Here is a 22,301-nt window from a genome sequence, read left to right as displayed (position 1 = left end):
AGGTGTTACAGTCTTGTAGATTACAGTCCATCATCAGAAATGTCATAGTAACTGTCGTACTCATCAGATGATGCATTGTACAAGAAGCTCATGTTCTCTGCTCGAGACAAAACTTGCAGGTAACAGTCTCTTGCTTGCACCTTCATTTCTCTGATTTGATGCCACTTTCTGAAGATGATGCTGTGCAGACCTTTCAAACCCTCTTCACTTATGCCACATTGCGAATCTTAAAAGAGGAACACAAGAATATAAGACCAGCCTTAGAAACTTTATAAACAGTCATCATTGTTGTGTGTACCGTATATTTATCAGGGCTGCCCCCTAATAGCAATCTTTTGTCGGTGCAACCCTATGTTTATGTAATTAATTACACATTTATAGTTTTCATTGTCTCACTTGAAAACAAGCAGGACAGCTCTCTGAGGGTATCGGAACGAGTTGAGAGAGATTTCCAATGGTGGTCCATCTCTGCAACAAGAATCTTCTGCTCCTCCTCAAGCCTCCTTACTGACATGATGATGTCAAAAGCTCTTCTCTTTGTCCTTAGATCGACAGAGTCTGGAATGCATTTATGATAAATAAATAAATCATTAGTATTAAACATCAACCTTCAAAGAACCTCTAAAATAGTATGGGGTTGCAGAATGACATTTGAAGCATTGTGGGTTATGTGTCATTATGTATCAGATTTGTCAGAAGCCGTTAACAGACTAGTGTACATACCACTGTGTGGGAGCTGCCATGGCCAAGCTGTCTCACCAGAATGGTTTCCAAGCAAAGAGTTTCTGTGATTGGAACCATTTTGTTGTATTTCTCCACAACAGATGTCAGGATTCCCTTCTCCTCCCTGATCTTGAGGCGGATTCTGGCACGACCTTTGTTGCCATCGGAATCTTTATAGAGACGCTGGGAACGTCTCTTGATACTGGCTACCAGCACCTCAATTCTGCTGGCCAAGGCACGTCATTTCAGCATCATTTGTAGTTGTTGTTAATGTTGTTGCAGCTGACAAGAAATAGGTGTGGTTTGCACTTTACAATACCAGTAACAATTACAATTATTTGTGACTAGATGTATTACAAGTAATCATTTCCTTACCGTCAGCCCAATCCTTTACATCATTCACCCAGTCTTCCAATTGGCTCGCTGTCACTGTCAATTGGGCTTTCATGGTCTCTAGGTTTAGTAACTGGCTTTGCAGAGCTTTTGTGGTCTACAATAACAAACAGTAGTAAGAAACAAGAACCAAATGTTCAATGCACAGCTTCATACACTGCTAATATGCAATACTGAACATATAGAATTAATTCTACTGATGTCATTACCTTTTGATATCGGCGGGTCAGTGAGATAGCCAAATTGTTACACTTTTGCTGATTCCAGCGCATGGCCATGAGAGTCAGCATGTCTGTGCGTCCTGCAAACACAGAAAATATGATGTTACCATATTCCTCCAACTTATTATGTAAGGATGTATCAATATCTCACATGTTCACATAAACACTTGTACATTCACATAAAATGAACAAAGTTCAAACTTACTCTTTGTACACTTAGGTACACATGCTGTCCAATCTCCACCGTCGGACAAAACACCTTCTCCTCATGCCTCGCTACCCGCTCCGCAGCCTTCCTTTTTGCATATTCCTTCGCTCGAATATGGGCATCTCGCAGACGTTCCTGGTGTACTTTTAACCAGTCAGGTTTGTCATCCGTTTCAGCCTCCTGGCCCAGCAGAGCATCAACCGGCAAATGCGGCTGGACCCCGAACAACAGATAATGCGGTGAGTACCCTGTGGATGAGTGTGGCGTCACATTATAGGCGTAGACGAGCTCTGATAAGTGTTCAGGCCACTTCCGTTTCCTTTCAGGTGGGAGGGACTTCAAGAGGTCATGCAGGGTTCTGTTGAACCTCTCACACTGAGGATTGCCCTGTGGGTGATGCGGTGTCGTGCGCGTTTTCTTGACTCCATACAACTTGCAAAGCTCTGCAATCACAGCACTTTCGAAATTCCGGCCCTGGTCCGAGTGCAAGCGTTGGGGCACTCCATACTTCAGGAACCATTCTCGGAGGAGGATCTTGGCAGTAGTCTCCGCCTTCTGATCACGAGTGGGAAAGGCTTGACCAAACTTCGTGAACACATTCGTTACTACTAGAACATTCTCTCGCCCGTCACTGGCTGGTTCAAGAACTGTAAAGTCTACTGCTACGACCTCCAACGGACGTGTGGCCAAGAAGGAGGCCCAAGATGCTTTGACTTTTGGCTGGGGCATCTTCGCCAACACGCAACGCTGACATCGCTTAATCCACTTTTCCACATCCTCGTACATTCCTCCCCAGAAACATCTCTGTCTCAACAGACCTGGGGTTCTCTCGATACCCTGGTGACCCATTTGATCATGGACATTCTTCAAAACTTGATCCGTCAAACAGGTAGGTAACAACAACTGATGACACTCTCCAGTGTGGACATCATTGATCACACGGTACAACAGACCATCCTTTTCCTTCATCTTCGGCCACTGTTTCAGCAGGGATCGCACGGCTCTGGACAAGCCTATCCTCTCTTGCTTGGGCGGTTTCCTTTTCCTGTTCCAAAACTTCCTGAGCACACTGAGTGTTGGATCAGACTCCTGGAACTGACAGAGTTCCGACTTCGTATACCCGGGCAGCGTGGGAGTATTCCCGCACTCGCTAACCTCTTTTCCAGCCAAGGTTGCCCGTAACTGCCTGACTCTACTGCGCTCAACTCCTGCTGCCAACAGGTCCGGTCCCAGAGCTTTTCCTGTCCTGAGCAAGTTGCAGATCGCCATACAGCCATCATACTCAGTGTCTTCGCTCGCAGAGTCCGGTTCATCCGTTCCTGGCTTCCTCGAAAGAGCATCGGCAGCCGTGTTACACCTCCCGGGGCGATACTTGACTTCGAAGTCAAACGCAGCGAGTTGAGCGACCCAGCGCAGTTCAATGGCTCCCAATCTGGCGGTACTGAGGTGGCAGAGGGGATTGTTATCCGTTATTATAGTGAATCTGGACCCCAGTAGATAACTTCGGAACTTCTCCGTGACCGCCCACTTCAGCGCTAACAGTTCCAGCTTCATGCTGCTGTAGTTTTTATCATTTCTCTCAGCCCCTCTCAGCCTTCTACTGGCATAAGCAATCACAGTCTTCTTGCCATTTTGATGCTGGTACAAGACTGCTTCTAGTCCCAGGTTACTCGCATCAGTCTCAATCACGAAGGGCAGGGCGAAATCAGCATACCCCAGCGTGGGTGCCCTCGTCAGTTGGTCTTTGAGGTGTTCAAACGCCGTTTGGCACTGAGAGGTCCACAGATCCTGAAACAACTGAGCTGCCTTGACGTGGCTTGCCTCCTTAAGGCACACATTTACTACATCGTGCAACGGCCCGGCTATCTGGGAGAAACCTTCAAAGAATCTCCTGTAATAGCTAACAAACCCCAGGAAGGATCTGAGTTCTTTAAGATTGCCGGGGGCTGGCCACTCCCGTACGGCACTTATCTTTCCAGGGTCTGTACTCACACCTTGGGCTGACACTTGATGGCCCAGGAATCTCACTTCCGGCTGCAGGAAATGACACTTCTCTATCTTAACCTTCAGCCCAGTTTCCTTCAACCTCCTGAACACAGCCTCCAGTCGCACAAGATGTTCCTGAAAGGTGGAGGAGTACACCAACAAGTCATCCAAGTAGATCAACACCATTTGGAACACGAAGTCACTCATTATGGCCTGCATGAGTCGCTGGAACGTGGCGGGCGCATTACATAGCCCGAACGGCATCCGATGGTATTCATAGAGGCCAAACGGCGTCGTGAAGGCCGTCTTGTGTCTGTCCTTCTCATGGACCGCAACTTGATGGTAACCGCTAGCAAGGTCTATTGTCGAGAACACTTGCGCTCCGCCCAACGCATCTAAGCTCTCATCGATGCGTGGCAAGGGAAAAGCATCACGGCGGGTCTTGGAGTTTAGTTTCCTATAATCCACACACAGTCTCAGACTTCCATCAGTCTTGCGCACCAGAACAATGGGTGAAGCATAGGAGCTCGAGCTTTCCTGGATAACTCCCTTCCGGAGCAGTCCCGAGATATGCTCTTTGACCTCTTCGAACTGGGTCGGCGGTATCCTACGATATTGCTGAGGTACGGGAACCTCATCTGTCAAGTGGATCTCATGCTTCACCCGGTCGGTATAGCCCAGGTCTTCATCACAAACTGCAAACACATCTGCATACTTCAAGAGCAGCCCCCCAAGCTTCGCTTGCTGTTCCGGCGTACCTCCTATGTGCAGTCTACTCAACAGATTACTCGGGTCAGCACCAGACTCAACTCTCACTTCTTCGCACTCAGCAGAGATACGCTGGAATCTCACTTGGCTAACTTCATTCTCAATGCGCTGACAGGGGGTAAGTACCCCGAGCGGAACTTTAGGCGACAGCCAGACATCTTCTTGGGAGAAGTTGACCACTTGAACTGGGAACACTGGACTTCTGGACGACACTAGGGTGGGCATGGGGATCAATCCGCCTGGTAATGGGGTGCTTCCTGGTTCCAGCAATCGCCAAGCATTGGCATCCGAATCTCTCTTATTTACTCTGGCATACACAACGGCCACAGAGGATCCTGGGATATGGGCCTTGCCTTTGCCCCGACAACTAACCCGGGCTGTCAACATTGTCTTCCCCCGTTCCTCTTCCTGTACACGGGTGAAAGCTTCTCGCCACACAGAGTCCAATTTCCCCCCTAATGTGGTATCAAACTCCGTCAGTGCTGACTCTCTGCATCTCTGGGTGATACTCATGCCTAGGATACCGGGTGGAGTTGGGTCCGGCTCTGCAGCATCCACATCCCTGACTATCAGGAAACTACACTCCGGGATAGTTAGCCCCATCGCTTGGATGTCCAGTTCAACATATCCCAGGTAAGGCAGGGGTAACTTGTTTGCTGCAGTTATTCTTAACCACTTGGAGGTGCAATGAAGGTCCCCGTCTTCTCCATGTAGGTTTTCTCTGAAGAAACTTTCGGTTAAGGTACTCACATTACTACCTGTGTCTAGCAGACATCTCACCGGAACACCACCAATGCATATATCCACTTCAGGACACTTTCCAACAGCACGTTCCAAGAACCGCTCTCTTGTTAATGTAACGCATCCTGAGCCTTCTGGTCTTCCTCTCATTGCTCGGCTCACTGCAACAGAGGGACCCCGTTTCCCTGACCCGCAGAACTTGTGGTGGGAGTGGGCTGGCCTTTGAAACTACGAGGCACAGGACACTGTCTGGCTATATGTCCCACCCCTTCACACCTCAGACGGATGGGTTGGCCATCAGCTGTGTACTTGGGTTTGACTTTGGGGCTACCCATCTGGTTACTACTCGAACTAGCCTTTGAGAGGTAAGTTCACGAACCGCATTAGTGAGTTCTCCGATGGTTTTGCCCTGCTGCGTGATTGCCTTCACTATCTCTTGTAGAGCCACAACCATGTCACTTTGTGCGGTACTGACCGAATCCGAAGGCTCTGACGTCCCCTCTGAGCACGTGCTCACGATTTGCCGACTATTGGCCACATTAGCTCCACGGGGTCTGTCCTCCATAACCCACATCAGGGCCTCTTCACGGACGTCAAACAGGGTAGACTGAGGTTTTTCTCTGACAAGCTTGCGCAGCTCCCTTCGCAGAGTCGCATCTCTTATGCCTTCAATGAACTGGACTCTTAGTGCAAGCTGGGGGTCAGACACAGCGCTATGGGACTGCTGGAGAACAAAGTTAAGCAGTTGGGAGAGAGCATGGGAAAAGTCACGGAGGTCTTCCCCCTTTAACTGTCTACGTGCGTAGAAAGTATGCAGCAACTGTGGAGTAGTACGTTTCTCCCTAAACGCCCCCCTCAAGTATGAAAACAGATCCCTGGGTTGTTTGCTCCCCCCCCCCATACACAGTTTGACCTCGTCTAAGGCTGAACCTCTTAAATGGGACAGTATGAAATCTAATTGGTCATCAGTATTCAACCCTCTGACTCGAATTACATGTTCAACCTCATCAATGAACTCATCTACAGATTGACCATCTTTAACAGGATCGCCACTAAAGGGCACAATTTGACGTTCCCTTGGAATGTAGACATATGACCTAGTAGCATTGTTCATATTAGACAAAGCAGACATTACTTGGTCGTGACTTCGACCTAACTCCAGAATCTGTGACTGAAGTTCGGCTACAGGATTACCCACATCGTCCTGACCTGCCGCACCAGCATCGTCCACATCACGGCTGGCTCCAGCCTGAGCAGCTTGAACATCGTCGTCCCGGTCCATGGCCTCGCAATGTCTCTATCTCGAATGTCACAAAGAGATAAAACACAGTCACTGCAGTTAACCCTGAGGCTCTCCTCTGCGGCTGCCTTCGCCAACGATCTCCGCGTTGAAGCGAACACCCGCCTGCGCTCCAGGAAGCTGGTCCTTAGCTCCCCTCACAGGCCCCCCAGGTACGTCACACTTCACGTCGTTGACCTCCCGGGCACCGGCTACTCGACACCTCTTCACCACTACTGTTGTCTATGTTTCTCCTACTCTACCTGTCTGTCACCCTGAAATTAGCAATGGGACCCCACTCCTGGTACCAAAATTAGTCTGTGGCCCGGTGTGCAAGATAGTGACGACACCGAACACAGAGCTAGAATTATAAAGGGGTTTTTATTCCAGACTGCGTTTTGAAAGGCGCAGCATTAATTAAGCAGAATTTCAGGAACTTAAATTAGACAGGATTGTGTAAATTGAACTAAAACAATAAAGCTGGCTTTTCACATCAAAATGAGTCTCACTGTCTCTTTTGTTTTCCGTCACAACATCAAATGAACCCTTCACAAACTCAGTCTGACTAACATAGACAACAGTAGCAGCCTTTCTCTCTAGAAAACACATACACAAACGGTTATAGCATTTGTCATCACATATTACCAGGAAAGCTGCTTTGCCACAAGGAAAATACAGTACAATGAATCTTAGAAATCACACTTCCAGTATTTGCATAAACCTTTCAAAACGATCACACACTTTTACACTCAATATCTCACATGTTCACATAAACACTTGTACATTCACATGAAATGAATAAAGTTCAAACTTACTCTTTGTCACCACTTAATGACCCATAAACAGCTTCACAGTGGAAGAGGCACTTGAATTTCCCTCTGATGTCTCACTCTCTGCCCAGTAACACACGGAGGGCCCACACAGATCACCCTTCTCCCCTCTAATTTATTAGACAGAAGTATCACAGATCAAAAATACTGTTACACATCACATTATACACACAATAGTACCCCTTTCGCGGTAATGATAATGTTTTTATCACTCACGCTTCTAATGAATTGTGTTGTTGGAATTTCCCCACACCGAGATGATTCTCGACAGAAATCACCATCAATTGACGCAATACACGACCAGCCGGTCTCGCAAAGCACCTAACACTTTACACACTCTTAAAAGTCCTTATTTCTCACTATTTCACTAAGTTCAGAAACTAACTTTAGTGACTTTTGACCCGGTTACACATATTTATATAAATATATATATTTCTTTTTTTTTACAATATTAAAGTGTACTCCATTTGGCTGTGAAAGGATCAATTTTCTACAAAAGTTTAAAGTAGAAACATTTATTTACATTCTAACCCACTGTCAGGGGGTTAGAATGTAAATAAATTTATTTACATTCTAACCCATATATATATATACACAAGGGCTAATGGTGACACAATGAAGTACACACCAACAGTCTCTGGAGTAAAGGCCACCTCACAGTTAGTGTCAGGAGCAATGAAGGGAGGATCAGTCTTCCGAATGTGATCAGCTGTAGAGGATAAAAACAGCACAAATCAACATTTATAACTTGTCCCAAGGCCTGGTTGCCAGCCTAAAATGGTGCAAGCTCACTGTTTAACAGAGCTAGAGAGAAATATTAGTACACTTATTTCCCAAACCCTAATGGGGGAAGTCCAATTACTATTGGTTATCTGCATATAAGGTGTCATATAGATGATGACAGCAAATAGGAATGCTTATATAGAAGCAGGTTAAAAAGAAACAAGTTGGTTGACCATTGACAACACTCTGAAGAACAAACTGTTACAAACACAGCCTTGCCAAAACCAATAACTTGAAAGAGATTTAGTATGATGGTAACCAGGCTAGCTCATATGACATTATAACCATTTTGACAAGATTTCCTGACAATGTCAATACAGCCCACAATTGAACTATTTTTTATGCTTTACACAAATATGTAATATTAGCCTTAATGTGTCTTTCACTTAATCCAAGACTAGTGATATCTTTCATAAATCTAATTTTTATGTAAAAAATCAAATGATTGGTTCTGGTTTGATTGTTTCCCTGCCATATCAAGCTATACATGTATTGTAACATATACTCTCATAAGTGGTTAAACAATGTAGATCTACAATATATCTTGAATGAAAAACAATACTGACCCTTATTTGAATGATTCCTGCTTGATCTTGGCCTCGCATAAACAATATTTCCAGTAATGTCTCTTTTTCTCCATTCCACCCTCGGCTCAGGTGTCTTCAATGGTGCTGCTGCCTCCTCTTCTTGCAGCTCACCAAGAAGGTCATCAAGACTTTGGAGCTCATCCTTCAGTTCTTGGTCATCAACCAAGTTATTTTTCAGGATTTCTGAATCACTCTTGGACATTGTGATGGGCAGAAACACAAACAGACAGAAAGACTCACAACGAAGTGATGGACAGATAAAACAAATATAAATGTAAACAGAGAGAGAGAGAGAGAGAGAGAGAGAGAAGAGAGAGAGAGAGCTACAGAGAGACTGATGAGTACAGATTAACAAGACGGACGTGGCTCTTAAAAGTGCCTTTGTTTGCGCGAGTGTGTGTGTATTTGTGTGTGTATGTGGTGGGGGGTAAGAATAAATATATTTTTTTGAAGCTGCCAAATTTGAGGGTCACCAGTATACACCAGTATTCTCTTCATCTGTATTGCCAGAATGGGCTATATTTTATGTGATATTCATTTTATACAGTTCAATAAACGAGAAGTTAATATTGTTAATGACATTTTAGACAAAATAAGACAAGAAGTGTTGTCTAACATTCTATATAATTCATATATGAATCAGTCAATAAGTTATGATATCATTACTTATTACATTAATATTGTTTTATTTCATATTGAAAAATTGTGATGGGCCAAAATGTAGTAGTTATGAATTAATTTGTATTGTTAATTATAGATTTATTTGGGTGTTTATTATTTAAAAACGGCAATTTCTTTGCAAGTGAATGCTAAAGACCTATATTTTTGTGAATTGGTGAATATTTCAACGCGTTCTCATCCCAATGCGTCATATACGACGCTTTTGCCAAAGCGTACATATCTATGAACGCTTTGGCAATTAATAGTAGGCTTATGGCAAGCCGTTTTAACTTTTATTCATTTCCAGGATATGAATCCTTGATATCAACAATTACATTTTCACTAGTAAAAATGATAATTATTGATATCAGGAATAATATTCCTACTAGTAAAAATGGCAATTTTTGATATCAGGAATTACATTTTCACTAGTAACAATGCTAATTCTTGATATCAACATTTACATTTTCACTAGTAACAATGATAATTCTTGATATCAACAATTGAATTTCAACTAGTAAAAACTATAATTCTTGATATCTGTAATTGTATTTTCACTAGTGAAATGTCACCATAGGCTGCCATTCAAAATCAATTGTTGATATCAATAATTGATTTCTTACTAGTTGAAATTCCAATTTCACATATCAGAAATACAATTCTTACTAGTAAAAACCTTTATTTTTGATATCAAGAATTCAATTGTGACTAGTTGAAATGTCTATTCTTGATATCAACAATTGAATTGCTACTAGTAACAATGGTCATTTTTGATATCAATAATTCCATTTTCACTAGTGACAATGTTCATTTCTGATATCATGAATGTGATTGTTACTAGTAAGAAAGCCATTTTAGATATCTGAAATTATATTGATATCAGAAATACAGTTTTAGATATCAAAAATTAACATTTTTACTAGTAGCAATTCAATTGTTGATATCTAGAATAGACATTTTTACTAGTAACCTCATAATTCTTGATATCAGGAATTCGGATTTTTACTAGTAATAATGCAATTATTGATATCAAAAATGATATTTCTACTAGTAATAAATACAAAGCTGATATGTGTATTCGTAATTATAACTCAATTCTTGATATCTGTAATAGTTTTGTCGCCATTTTAACATTTAAACACATTTGGGATATGAATTGTTGATATCAACAATTCAATTATTGATATCAACAATTCAATTATTGATATCAGAAATGCTGATTGTTGATATCAGGAATTCAATTGTTGATATCAAAAATGACGTCATCACTCGCAGAAATACATTTATGATATCACAAATGAAATTACAACTAGTAAGAAACATACTTCTTGATATCTGTAATTTAATTCTTGATATCTGTAATTTAATTCTTACATGTTAAAATGTAATTTTCACTAGTAAAAATTGTTATTGCAGATATCAAGAATTCGTTTTTGGATATGTGCATATATAATGAATTCCTTTTTGGATATGTGCATAATGACGACTGCTTATAAATATTCAAATAAGAGCGTGATGTTTTTGCGTGCTCAAGAACTCCGATGAATTGTGAACAAACTGGCAATGGCAGAGGAGGTTTTGAGGCAAATTGGAAGGCAATGTTATGCCATTGAAAGGACGTACCACTATGGCCTTTGTGGTCAACGACATCTACGTGCCATAGAGGCATGTCTCACAAATTTATCAAGAGTTGCCAGTCTGTTAAGAACAGAGACAGCGGACGAACTTAAAGACGCGCTCATCGACTTGCATCGACTTTTGCTGGTGCAAAATGTAGAGCAAGACCGTGCCGGACGTGTACATTTAGGTGAGTAAAATTGTTGTTCTCCCTAAGTTATTAAAATGTTAGACCTGTTAATTGAGAACATTTATATTATTTAAACTAGGCTATATTTGGGTCGCTACGATGTCTTTCTTGAACACGTGGCGGCGCTCCTTCTCTGGTTCAGAATGAGCTATTTACTGCAAAAATACCCCAGACTGGCCTCTTTGATGCATTTATACAAATGCTATCATACACAAACATTAATATAAGCATTTTGTTTGATCATAAGCAGACATGTATGCAAAGTAACAGTTTACAATTATTGTTAAAAAAAATATTTATTTGTGATCAGACCCTTAATTGATTATTTCTAATTTTGAAAATTCCTAGAATTTTGCAAACAAATTATTAAAGGAAAACAGACACTTCATATTTAATTGTATTTAATCATTTAAATTGTGATTTTTACATTTAATAGATTACACAGATAGATAGACTACTCAATAGATTGAAAACGTACTAGATTAAAAACAGGCATTTAAAACGGTGCAGAGCAGAGCGACCAGTGGAGACACACTGTTATGAATGCTTTTGTGGCTTCAGCAGTGCCTGTTAATTGTTGTTCTATTGTTCTTTGTTTCTTTTTGTCATAGGTGTACCTGGAAGACCTTCCATTAATGTTTCACAGCAGCAAATTGAGTTTCTAATGAAACAGGGACACACCATTAAGCAGATGGCCAATATTCTGGGCTGCTCATCTTCATTTCTTTATAGGAAAACTAAACAGCTCGGAATTCCTATACGAAAACTGCAAACACAAGTGACTGAGGAAGAGCTCATTCAGCATGTCAGAAGACTTCGCAGTCTCTATCCCAACACAGGAAGTGAGGTGTGTTAGGCAAAGAAAAGTCAAATTCATTATTCTGCATCCATACTGTCAAAATAAATAAATGTGCTTTTATTATTACTTCTTAGATCATGAGGGGGCTGCTACGTGGAGAAGGGCTGTTTGTCCAGCGGTGCAGGGTCCGAGAAGCCCTTACCCTAATCGATCCCACTGCGACTGCACGCAGGTGGAGTAATGCCATTGCCAGAAGAGTCTACCATGTTCCTCATCCAAACAGTTTATGGCACATAGATGGAAATATGCGGTTGATTAGGTAATACACTATTCATCCCTCCCCCCAATACAAAGAGACACAGGTTCGGTGGACTGGAAACACTAAATTGCCCATAGGAGTGAGTGCATGTGAGAGTGTCTTTGGCCCTGCTTACACCTGGTATTAGGATGTGTTTTCGTCGATCGGATCACAAGGGGACACAGGGGATGCTTAATACAGGCTTAAACATGGTCTAAAACTTTTAGAGCTTTTGAACACTTCCAGAGGTAGTTGAAAAAGCATTCGACCGGATGCTTTCATAGTGTAAACGCTCATGTGGTAGAATGTGTTCGAACAGCCACAAAACATTGTCTACTCTCCTCCTACTGACCAATGCGTAAACATTATGGGAAGAGCTCTAGCCAGACCGGATTTAAAATTTGTCGGCTGAAGACCCAAGTTTGGTTTGAAGATGAAAAACGTATCAAGCTCAATGTTCTCTCACCATTCCTGATTTCTAACACACACTCACGCGTTCACCTTGTCTTGTGGCTATCAGAGCAGAAACGAAAGCTGCTATTCTCTGTGTTTTTCAAACTTCTCCTTCATTCCGACATTATGTACATTGCATGAGCTTATTTCGTCCATTAGACTGAAAGATCTGAAAAAGCCCATACATTTACCACCCAAAGACCCTCCTCTAAGAAATAAGGACAGAAGTGGTTGAAAGTGGACAAAAGAGACGGATTTAAACACCAGGTGTAAACGGGAATTTGTCTCCCTCGTCTACTTGTGATCCAATCAACCAAAACACATCTTAAAACCAGGTGGATACAGGGCCCTATTAGTACTGAGGTTACACAAGTTAGTGCACTTCCAGTGCTGGGTTACATCAGGAATAAATCCTGTCGAAAAAGCCTTATTCAGACTGTCAGTCCAAACCCAATTTTTGTGTATATCTAATTGGAATATGATCATATTTAGCAAGTGTGAACAGCAACAAAAAAAAATCACATGAAATACATTTTTTTTTTTTACAATTCCGTTTTGAGGAAAAAAGCCTTTCATCACAATATTATGGTTGTCAAAACAATTGGAAACTAAACAGAACTTGAACTATGTTTACATGACGGGTAGACTACTGTTATTTTAAGAACTTGACACAAATTTCATTATTTTCATGATAAGCTTGCGATTTGATTTAATTTTTTTCAATATCGCACTCCGCTAAGTCAGTATTGCACCTAAGACAGCTTATGTCACAGGCCACCACAACTTCCAATAGGAAAATTCAACTGCAGTAGCCACCGTTTAACCTGAGGAGGGCAGCACTCAGACGTTTTTACACCATATATTGTAGAATTAAAACACTATATCCAAATGTAAAAAAAAATTACTTGAATCAATGAACAGCAATAATAAAGTCCCAGTCTTACAGATCATTAACTAAAAAAAGTTGGTTTTGGTATTAGTTACCCTTTAATTAACCTTGTGTTGTTTCTATGCTTTTTTTTTATACAAGATGGGGTTTCGTTGTACATGGAGCCATCGATGGAAAATCTCGCCTTATAACCTACCTGAGCTGCAACACAAATAACCGTGCCTCCACTGTGCTTACCCAGTTTGTGAAGGCCACATGTCTTTATGGCCTTCCCTCGCGAGTGCGATCTGACCATGGAGGGGAAAATTCACAAATCGCCCTCTTCATGAATCTTGTTCAAGGGGTGGAACGGAGGAGTCACATAACAGGAGAATCTGTTCACAATCAGCGCATAGAGCGGCTTTGGAGAGATGTTTTCCTGCATGTGCTCCAGTACTTCTACAACTTGTTCTACACTCTTGAGGATTCTGAGGTCCTTGATCCAGACAATGATGTCCACAAGATGTCCCTGCAAATTGTCTTCCTCCCAGAGATACAAAAGAGACTGGGTTTATTTAGGAATGGGTGGAATCACCACAAAATCCGAACGGAGAACAATAAAACACCTGTCCAAATATGGACTGCAGGAATGCTTGCCAACATGGAGACAAACTGCAGAGCCATCAGCAATGTTTTTGGGGAAGATCCTTATAGCACACAAACTCTGCAAGAGCTTTTGGCACAACATGGCATAGACAACTTCCCTGCGACTGATGATGATGATGATGAAGATCATTTCCCAGCTGTAGTTGTGGAGCAACCCAGAATCAATCTGAGCCATCAGCAGCAGCAAAACATTATGCAGGCAATTGAGACCATCTCAGATACTACTGTTAAGTATCAGACATGCTGTAGAGAAATTGCAAACACATTGCAAGATGGCTGAGATACAATTTATGATACAGCATATTTTTTCTTGAAACGCGCCATCGGAGTGATAAAAATGTTGATAAAAATGTATTCCTCTATTCTCTATCAAATCTATTAAATGCCTTCAGGTAAATACCACACTGTCTGTTTCATGCTGTGACAATGTTTTTAGCAGGATTACTAGACTCCAATGTGAAAAAAGGATTAAGACAAATGCAATCAAAATTGATTCAGGTTTTATTTTTCCATTTATGCAGTGAAACATTTAGATGTCAGATGGATCACTGTTTTGAATCACAACTTGAGTGTTATGTACTTTTTCAATTTAGAGAAATTAAAACAGATTAAATGTAAGTGTAAATGAAGCAAAATGTGCTAATATAAATCATATTAGCAACATTAATGGTAAGTACAGTAAAACAATAACAGTAAACACAGTAACAGTACAATGTGTGTTTGAGATGGCATAAGGGTGGATAAGTGTTAAAGGAACACGCCAACTTTTTGGGACTTTAGCTTATTCACCGTATCCCCCAGAGTTAGATAAGTCCATACATACCCTTCTCATCTCCGTGCGTGCTGTAACTCTGTCTGACGCACCCACCGCTAGCCTAGCTTAGCACAAAGCCTGGAAGTAAATGGCTCCAGCTAGCATACTAATCCCAATAAGTGACAAAATAATGCCAACATTTTCCTATTTATATGTTGTGATTTGTATAGTCACAGTCTGTACAAATACCAAGATCACATGAGACACAGCCATCCTATTAACCGTATACATACTGGGAACTATATTCTCAGACGGCGAAGCACTGCTACTTGGGCGGAGTGATAAGCGCAACACTCTGAGCGAACTCTCTGCTCCTCACCACGGCTTCTCAGGCGCTGCGAGCAAATCACTCCGCCCAAGTAGCAGTGCTTCGCCTTCTGATAATATAGTTCCCTTTATTTATATGGTTAATAAGATGGCTGTATCTCATTTGACCTTGTTATTAGTACACACTGTGACTATACAAATCACAACATGTAAATAGGAAAATGTTGGCATTATTTTGTCACTTATTCGGAGCAGTATGCTAGCTGGAGCCATTTACTTCCAGTATTTGTGCTAAGCTAGGCTAGCGGTGGGTGAGTCAGACAGAGTTACGGGATGCACAGAGATGAAACGAATATGTGTGGACTTATCTAACTCTAGGGGATACGGTGAATAAGCTAAAGTCCCAAAAAGTCGGCATGTTCCTTTAAGATAATTTTTTCAAGTATTTCCTTTATCGCCCTTACATGAACGAGGTACTACATTGTGCCGAAAGTTGGCGACTGCAGAATACCTTCAGTCATGTAGGTTCTAAATGAGTCATAGGTACTGTGAATTGGAAGTCTTAGAACAATAAGGCACGTGTTGGCCTCTGGAAAAATTCTGGTGTCTTGAAGTAAAAATTCGATTTTTGGCTGATGGGGGAATCCTAGAGGAGGCACAGATGAGGCTCCAGAAGCAAACTGCAGCACCATTTCCAGTGTCAACGGATTGCAGTCACCTTCTGTAGCCACACAGATTCAGACAGACACACAAAGAAACAGAATAAGGTTTAAATTGAATATCAAATTCAGTATAATTTTTTTATTGGAAAGAAATTTTACTTCATAAAATGTGTCACTCAAAATCACATTAAACGCAAATTAAATTTTTACCACAAAGTGGTTGTAATGTTTAAATGATAAAGCACTAAAACCCTACCTTCTACATCTATTAACCAGTCTCTCCAGAAACAGATGGTCTTATTTTCCAGCTGCCGTTTGTTGCTGCCAAGGGGTGAGAAGTCCACTTCGAAAAGTGTTGTCAGATCTTTTGCCTCCAGTGGTCTGATCGCATTGACAAATAGGTCCTCAAAGATTTCAGCATGCTTTTTTATCTCGTCCAACAGAGCAAAAGTTTTGAAACCCTCTTCAAATCTGTCACAGGACATTTAGTCGTAATTTTAGTCACAACCAAATTTCCCATTTACCACATTTTTCCTTTCTAAGACATTTACATGGTTCTCATGATGGATACTTACTGTCTGAGAGCCAAATTTGTCCGCCCATTGACAAAGTATTCTGCTGCAGATTGGACCAGGGAATCCCTCTCTTCAAGTGATGAGATGTACCTAAGGGCTCCCATCATGCTCAGACTGTCCCCAGCATCTGATATAGCAGAATTTGCTTTTTGAACAGAGTCTGCTTCTTTAATCTACAAGTAAATAATTAGAAAGTTATGCCATGAAATCACAAAGTATCCATTGCAAATGACAAAATAAAAAAATACCTGCATAGATGAGACTGTTTAATGTACAAGTCTAAAGTTTATAATCACCTTTGAGAGTTTTTCTCTGAAGCAGCTGTCTGCTATTTCCTCAAGGGAGACAGGAAGTGTACATGTACCACTGAGTTGCATAAAAAGACGATCAGAAAAAAAACGAGGGCCAACTCCACCATGAATTATGCACACTGCAATCATTTTTGCAACGGTCATGTACAAGCCATTCTCAAGTGCTGAAAAACACAATATATATATATAGATATATTTAGTGATATATTTAGTGAGTGTGGTGAAATACATATATTTATTACATGGCTTGGTAGAGTTACAATGTAGAATGCGGTCTGTTATTTCTTGATAACAGACCGTTGCCATGGACGCAGTTCAGAGACGGAACGGACTATTTTCTTTAGCGGAAGCAATATAATTGTTTTTAAATCAATAAACTCCTTTTTAAATCAATATTTTGAGTCAAATTATTGATTTATTTGTTAGGTAGCAATGTAATAAGAGGGATAATGTAAAGTGATGCGGTTGTTATAGCGTATACCACCCCTTCAGGCTGATTAAGATTCCTCCGCTTCGCGTCGGGATCCTAGTCAGCCCGTCGGGGTGGTATTCGCTATAACCGGTATACATTATCCCTTACATATATATATATATATATATATATATATATATATATATATATATATATATATATTCAATTTCATAAGAAAAAAAAAGCTAAATTTTAGATTATCTAAAAAAGCAAATTAGATAATCCCCACCATGAGTATCAAGAGCCAGTAGTCTGTTATCTTCCGGGCCTTCAAATATTTTTGATATCTGGATTGCCCTCATCAGCAAGCGTAGGTATTCCCTGGTTGGTCCACCATCATCTATAGCTCCTTCTCCAACCCCATCAGAGTCCACAAAAATCACATCCAGCCTTGCTTCTGGATTGAAGCGCCTTCGTTTGAAAGCGTGCAGGCTACCTTCTAATATGTTGTCTCGACTTACATTAATTTGATTGCTTGTGGGACAACATGAGAGATCAACTCTGCTATGAAGCTTCTTCAAAATCATCTGTAGATCAACTCTAAAACATAAAGGGGTAAAATAATTTAGCTTTCATGAGTCTGAAAAAGTTTAGTTCTTTAAATTCCTTTAAAGTATAACATAACATACTGATCTGAAATAATTTCACAGTTGTCAGTTGTTACAGAGGATGGTTGAGTGGGAAGAGAGTGTTCAGGTGACCAGTGATGAGAAGGTGAGAAGGTGTGAGAAGGTGAAGGAGCAGGTGACCAGTTTGGAGGTGAAGGAGCAGGTGACCAGTTTGGAGGTGTTGGGGAATGACAATCATTCAGTGGCAAAGAAGTAATCGGTTCATTTGATGATGAGGCAAGCGACTGGTTAGAAAAGGACGAGGTGAAATTAACTTCACCAGAATTCACTTGAATGCTTGCTTCGTTCTGTTTATCTTGACTTTCCTGTACATATAGACCAATATTTTAAATAAAAAATATATTTAGAAAAAAAACTTTATACACCTAAAATAGTTTCAGAGACTGTAAATAGAAGGGTTACTCACGTGTGCATCCATTGGTGAAACCCAAACAACATAAAGAGTTGAATGACCCTGGATGTTGTAATCATTAAGTGTTCCTGAAAGGTTATTTTCAAGAGGTGTAGATGAGATCGCATCTTGAACATAGAACACTTCACTGGACAGGTCATCCTGACCAACAAAGTCAAATAAGATCTGAGAAAAAGAAGTAAATGAAACATAGGTAGATTACACTTAGTGAGATTATTATACAATTGTCTATCTTCATCAAGGCTATTTACTATATTATTCCCAAACACATTTTAAATAATGATTGTTTCCTATACTTATTGTCTATCCTTTAATTAAAAATCAGCAAACATTTACTTGAATTGTGTCTGACAAGATGAATTTTCGAATTTTTTCCACTCCATTAGGAAACTTGAACTTGATGGGCACCGCATCAATGGGTTCCTCGTAATTCGCAATCCTCTTCCTTCTGTCTTCAATTGCCTATTATGCAACCAAGGTTACATGAATGCAGTACTTATTTTTACTTCAACCAAACAAATTATTAGTTATATTTGTTAAAATAACATTTACCTGTAGTCGACTCTTCTCCTGTGCCTCTAAACATTGGCGTCTCATCTCCTGTTTATAATATAAAGAATTAGTGGATACTATTTAAATAGAAATTTATATTACACCTATTAATATACCTTAGAACTAGTATGTTCATAAAAAAAACATTACAGAGCAGTTTAGTGTCCATACTCTCAAATAAATTGTTTCTTTTGTATTTCAACCGTCTAAGTTTCTTGTACCATCCAGACCTTAATGCCAATTCAGAAAATGTACTAAAGGTTAAATGGGTTCATGTAACAATACATTAAATTTTCCTTAAATGAAAAATGTCTTTCATACCGGACTCAAAAACACGATTTTCCCAAGATTAGTAGAGGATCTCAACATTCAAAAGTTTATATATATATATACAGCTAATGCAGTTTATATATAGCTTAATGCAGGATTTGAATAATGTCCTTAATAAAAGACATTTACACATATTAGCTGAATATAATACTATAATATATATATATAATACTTAGCTGAAGTATTACAAGACTCTAGTTTCTTAGTTTACAAGACTCTAGTTTCTTAGTTCTTAGTTTCTTTCTAGTGCTAGTTTATTTGATGTAAACTTGCAAATTTAGAAAGTAAAAAGTTAGGTGGTTGCCGGGTTGCAGTGAAATAAATAATACAGTTCCTTACTTTTTCTCTGTCTGCCATTAAAGATTGTTCAAATTCTTTGTCTTGTTCTTGCCGCAAAGATCGCCACTGCTGCAAGACCTATTAACACATCAAAAAATATCTGACTTAAATATTTTGAGAAACAAATGATCAACACAGACTCTGGTACATATTGGTTTAAAACATTATAGTTATATTCTTAGTTACCACTGTGCTGTCTGCAGTGTCATCTGTGTTGCCACTGAAATCAGTAAGGTCAATCACCACAGACGGAGTGCTCTCAGAGTTGGCTCCTACTTCAGGTGCACTTTGTGACTGGCACAAAGGAGGTGGTGATTCCTGTGCGGGTAATTGTTGTTATTTAAACCACACAACACACTTTTACATTTAAGCATTATCAAAAAAAAAATTACAAACCTGGTATAATTCTGCTAATGGCAGAATGTACAGCCTACATTCTCGACTTACTTACCAAGAGCTTGCTTTAATTCTTTGACAGAAGTAACCTGAAGCTTCTGTAATTTCTTTCCTCTGTCCGCCTTGGCTAATTCATATCCAATCAAATTCAGGCTGACATCTGGGAAACTTTGACAGATACATTGTTTGAAATCTGCCAAACTCCAATTCATTTGGATTTGGGAGACTTTTTCTTTACCTGTGTCATCCACAGGGCTACCTAAAGATGTTTTGAAAAAAATATATATATTATTACTGTATTATTATTATAAAAAAAATATAATTATTATATTATTAATATTATTATTATTACCGTATTATTATTTTTTTTTTAAATAAAAAAATAATAATAATAAATCTCATAATTCACTGTGCCATTACCAAATCCATTTTGTGTAATTTTTCTTCGTTCTGTCACTGTAGGTAGCTTTGTAAAGGTTGGGCTAGGAAGCAAAAACAGGCCAACATTCCAACAAAGGTTTTCTCTTCTTCCGGCTGTACCTTTAAAACAGAACATTAAAGACTGAATAAATGAAATAAGAGAACCCTCTGATCAATGTGTAGTGTACATTTTACCAGTTTGATATCCTATTCAAAAAGGAATAACTTGAAATTGAAAGAGTTATTTTTATTATTATTATTAATAATAATATTTATTTCGGCTTGACTTCGAATGTCTACAAATGTATAATCCGAGATCAGGTATAAAAAAAAAATCATAATAGAGATTGGTTCATGGTTTTAGAGATGGTTTATAGCAGGGGTCGGCAAGTAAGGTTGGCATTTAAGAAATTAATTGATGAAAAATGCAACAAGAATTGTCTGTGACAGACTGTTACTGTCTTTTGTAACTGTTAGTGAGCTGTTACTCTGTGTTAAATCCTGTAGTAGGACAGTCATTAACAAAAAAACACATTTGTGTGGGGGTGTCCGGGTTTTACACATTAATAAAGCAGTAGGGATGAGTCACGATTTTCGAATATTCGATTTGTTGATTTAATTAGGCCTATAGAATATCGAATAGGTCGTGCGATTATTGTCTAAAAAAATCCCAATGTTTTCGGTGCTTTTTCGGTGGTGACGCCGTGTTCATGTAACCAGAGGATGACGCCAATAACGCAAAAGCTGTCACAAGGAACAGGCAAAAGTCATGATTATGAATGTTTCAGATATAGCAAGGAGACATTTTAATTGTTTATTAGTGTCAGTGTCGGCTCCAATAGTGACCGCAGTAGTTAACGCGCCTATAGAGAGAAATTCACTTTTCATATGGATTACATAAGCAGAGAGTAGGCTATAGTGGGCCTAGTCGGTCTCGACTTACCTGAATGTCGATTTCGAGACCGTCGAAAAAGCCTCCTTGTAGCAGCAAGCAAATTCTCGTTCGATGAACTCTGCATAAGTTCCATTCTTGCTCTATTTGCGACATTAAAAATTCTATCAAAAGCAGAAACTGCCGCATCGAGCGTTACCTGCTCTGATGAAGCTGTTTCTTCCTCCATCTTACACGGATTGCTTTAAAGGCGCCAAAAGCGAGAGTGACGGTTAGGCCTATTGTTGATATCAAGAATTGAATTTTTGATATCAAAAATTGTAATTGTTGATATCAAGAATTGAATTGTTGATATCAAGAATTTAATTGTTGATATCAAGAATTGTAATTGTTGATATCAAGAATTGAATTTTTGATATCAAGAATTTAATTGTTGATATCAAGAATTGAATTGTTGATATCAAGAATTTAATTGTTGATATCAAGAATTGTATTTTCACTAGTGAAATGTCACCATAGGCTGCCATTAAAAATCAATTGTTGATATCAAGAAGTGATTTTTTACTAGTAGAAATACAATTGTTGATATCAACAATTACATTCTTGATATCAACAATTACAATTTTTGATATCAACAATTAAATTCTTGATATCAAAAATCAGAATTCCTGATATCAATAATAACTTGGCTAGTAAAAATGTCTATTCTGGATATCAACAATTAAATTGCTACTAGTAAAATTATAATTTCAGATATCTAAAATGGCTTTCTTACTAGTAACAATCACATTCATGAAATCAGAAATTAACATTGTCACTAGTGAAATTGGAATTATTGATATCAACAATTGATTTTGAATGGAAGCCTATGCAGACATTTCACTAGTGAAAATACAATTGCAGATATCAAGAATTATAGTTTTTACTGGTGGAAATGTAATTGTTGATATCAAGATTTAAAGTGGAAATTGAATTCTTCATATAAAAAATTGCATTTAAGATATCATGAATTCATTTTTAGATATGTGCATAATGACATGACGAGTGCCTACGTCTGATGCTTGACCAATCAGCGGAAAGGGGCGTTTTATTCCTAGGCTGTAGGCCGAATATCCAACCTGTTTATTAATTTACCCCTGAACGCGAGATCAAGCTGAATT

General features: G+C 39.6%; 1 protein-coding gene and 3 long non-coding RNA genes across 4 annotated transcripts; all 4 read right to left on the bottom strand.

Moving 5' to 3' along the window:
* Positions 1 to 211: 211 nt before the first annotated feature.
* Positions 212 to 816, bottom strand: LOC143710189 (uncharacterized). Its single transcript, XR_013194576.1, has 3 exons — positions 724 to 816; positions 397 to 558; positions 212 to 226 (listed from the first exon to the last, which is right to left on the bottom strand). It is a non-coding gene; the product is annotated as an uncharacterized LOC143710189 (long non-coding RNA).
* A 37-nt stretch (positions 817 to 853) lies between these two features.
* Positions 854 to 1,421, bottom strand: LOC143709744 (uncharacterized). The gene is made up of 3 exons (XR_013194428.1): positions 1,326 to 1,421; positions 1,099 to 1,213; positions 854 to 1,005 (listed from the first exon to the last, which is right to left on the bottom strand). It is a non-coding gene; the product is annotated as an uncharacterized LOC143709744 (long non-coding RNA).
* A 4,992-nt stretch (positions 1,422 to 6,413) lies between these two features.
* LOC143756924 (uncharacterized) lies at positions 6,414 to 7,513 on the bottom strand. The gene is made up of 3 exons (XR_013210359.1): positions 7,366 to 7,513; positions 7,135 to 7,259; positions 6,414 to 6,915 (listed from the first exon to the last, which is right to left on the bottom strand). It is a non-coding gene; the product is annotated as an uncharacterized LOC143756924 (long non-coding RNA).
* An 8,114-nt stretch (positions 7,514 to 15,627) lies between these two features.
* LOC143746590 (G2/M phase-specific E3 ubiquitin-protein ligase-like) lies at positions 15,628 to 21,370 on the bottom strand. Its single transcript, XM_077238549.1, has 9 exons — positions 21,341 to 21,370; positions 19,620 to 19,751; positions 18,207 to 18,377; positions 17,801 to 18,024; positions 17,401 to 17,711; positions 16,685 to 16,863; positions 16,389 to 16,561; positions 16,070 to 16,284; positions 15,628 to 15,872 (listed from the first exon to the last, which is right to left on the bottom strand). Exons 1-9 carry the CDS (start codon positions 21,368 to 21,370, stop codon positions 15,628 to 15,630), a joined length of 1,680 nt encoding a protein of 559 aa, XP_077094664.1.
* Between the last annotated feature and the right edge of the window lie 931 nt (positions 21,371 to 22,301).

This window comes from Siphateles boraxobius, unplaced genomic scaffold (genome assembly GCF_051911475.1).
Source record: "Siphateles boraxobius isolate OS27281-9 unplaced genomic scaffold, OSU_SipBor_1 1, whole genome shotgun sequence".
NCBI classification, from domain to species: Eukaryota; Metazoa; Chordata; class Actinopteri; order Cypriniformes; family Leuciscidae; genus Siphateles; species Siphateles boraxobius.
The sequence above is the reverse complement of the archived record's forward strand: the minus strand, read 5'-3'. Positions and strand labels throughout refer to the sequence as shown.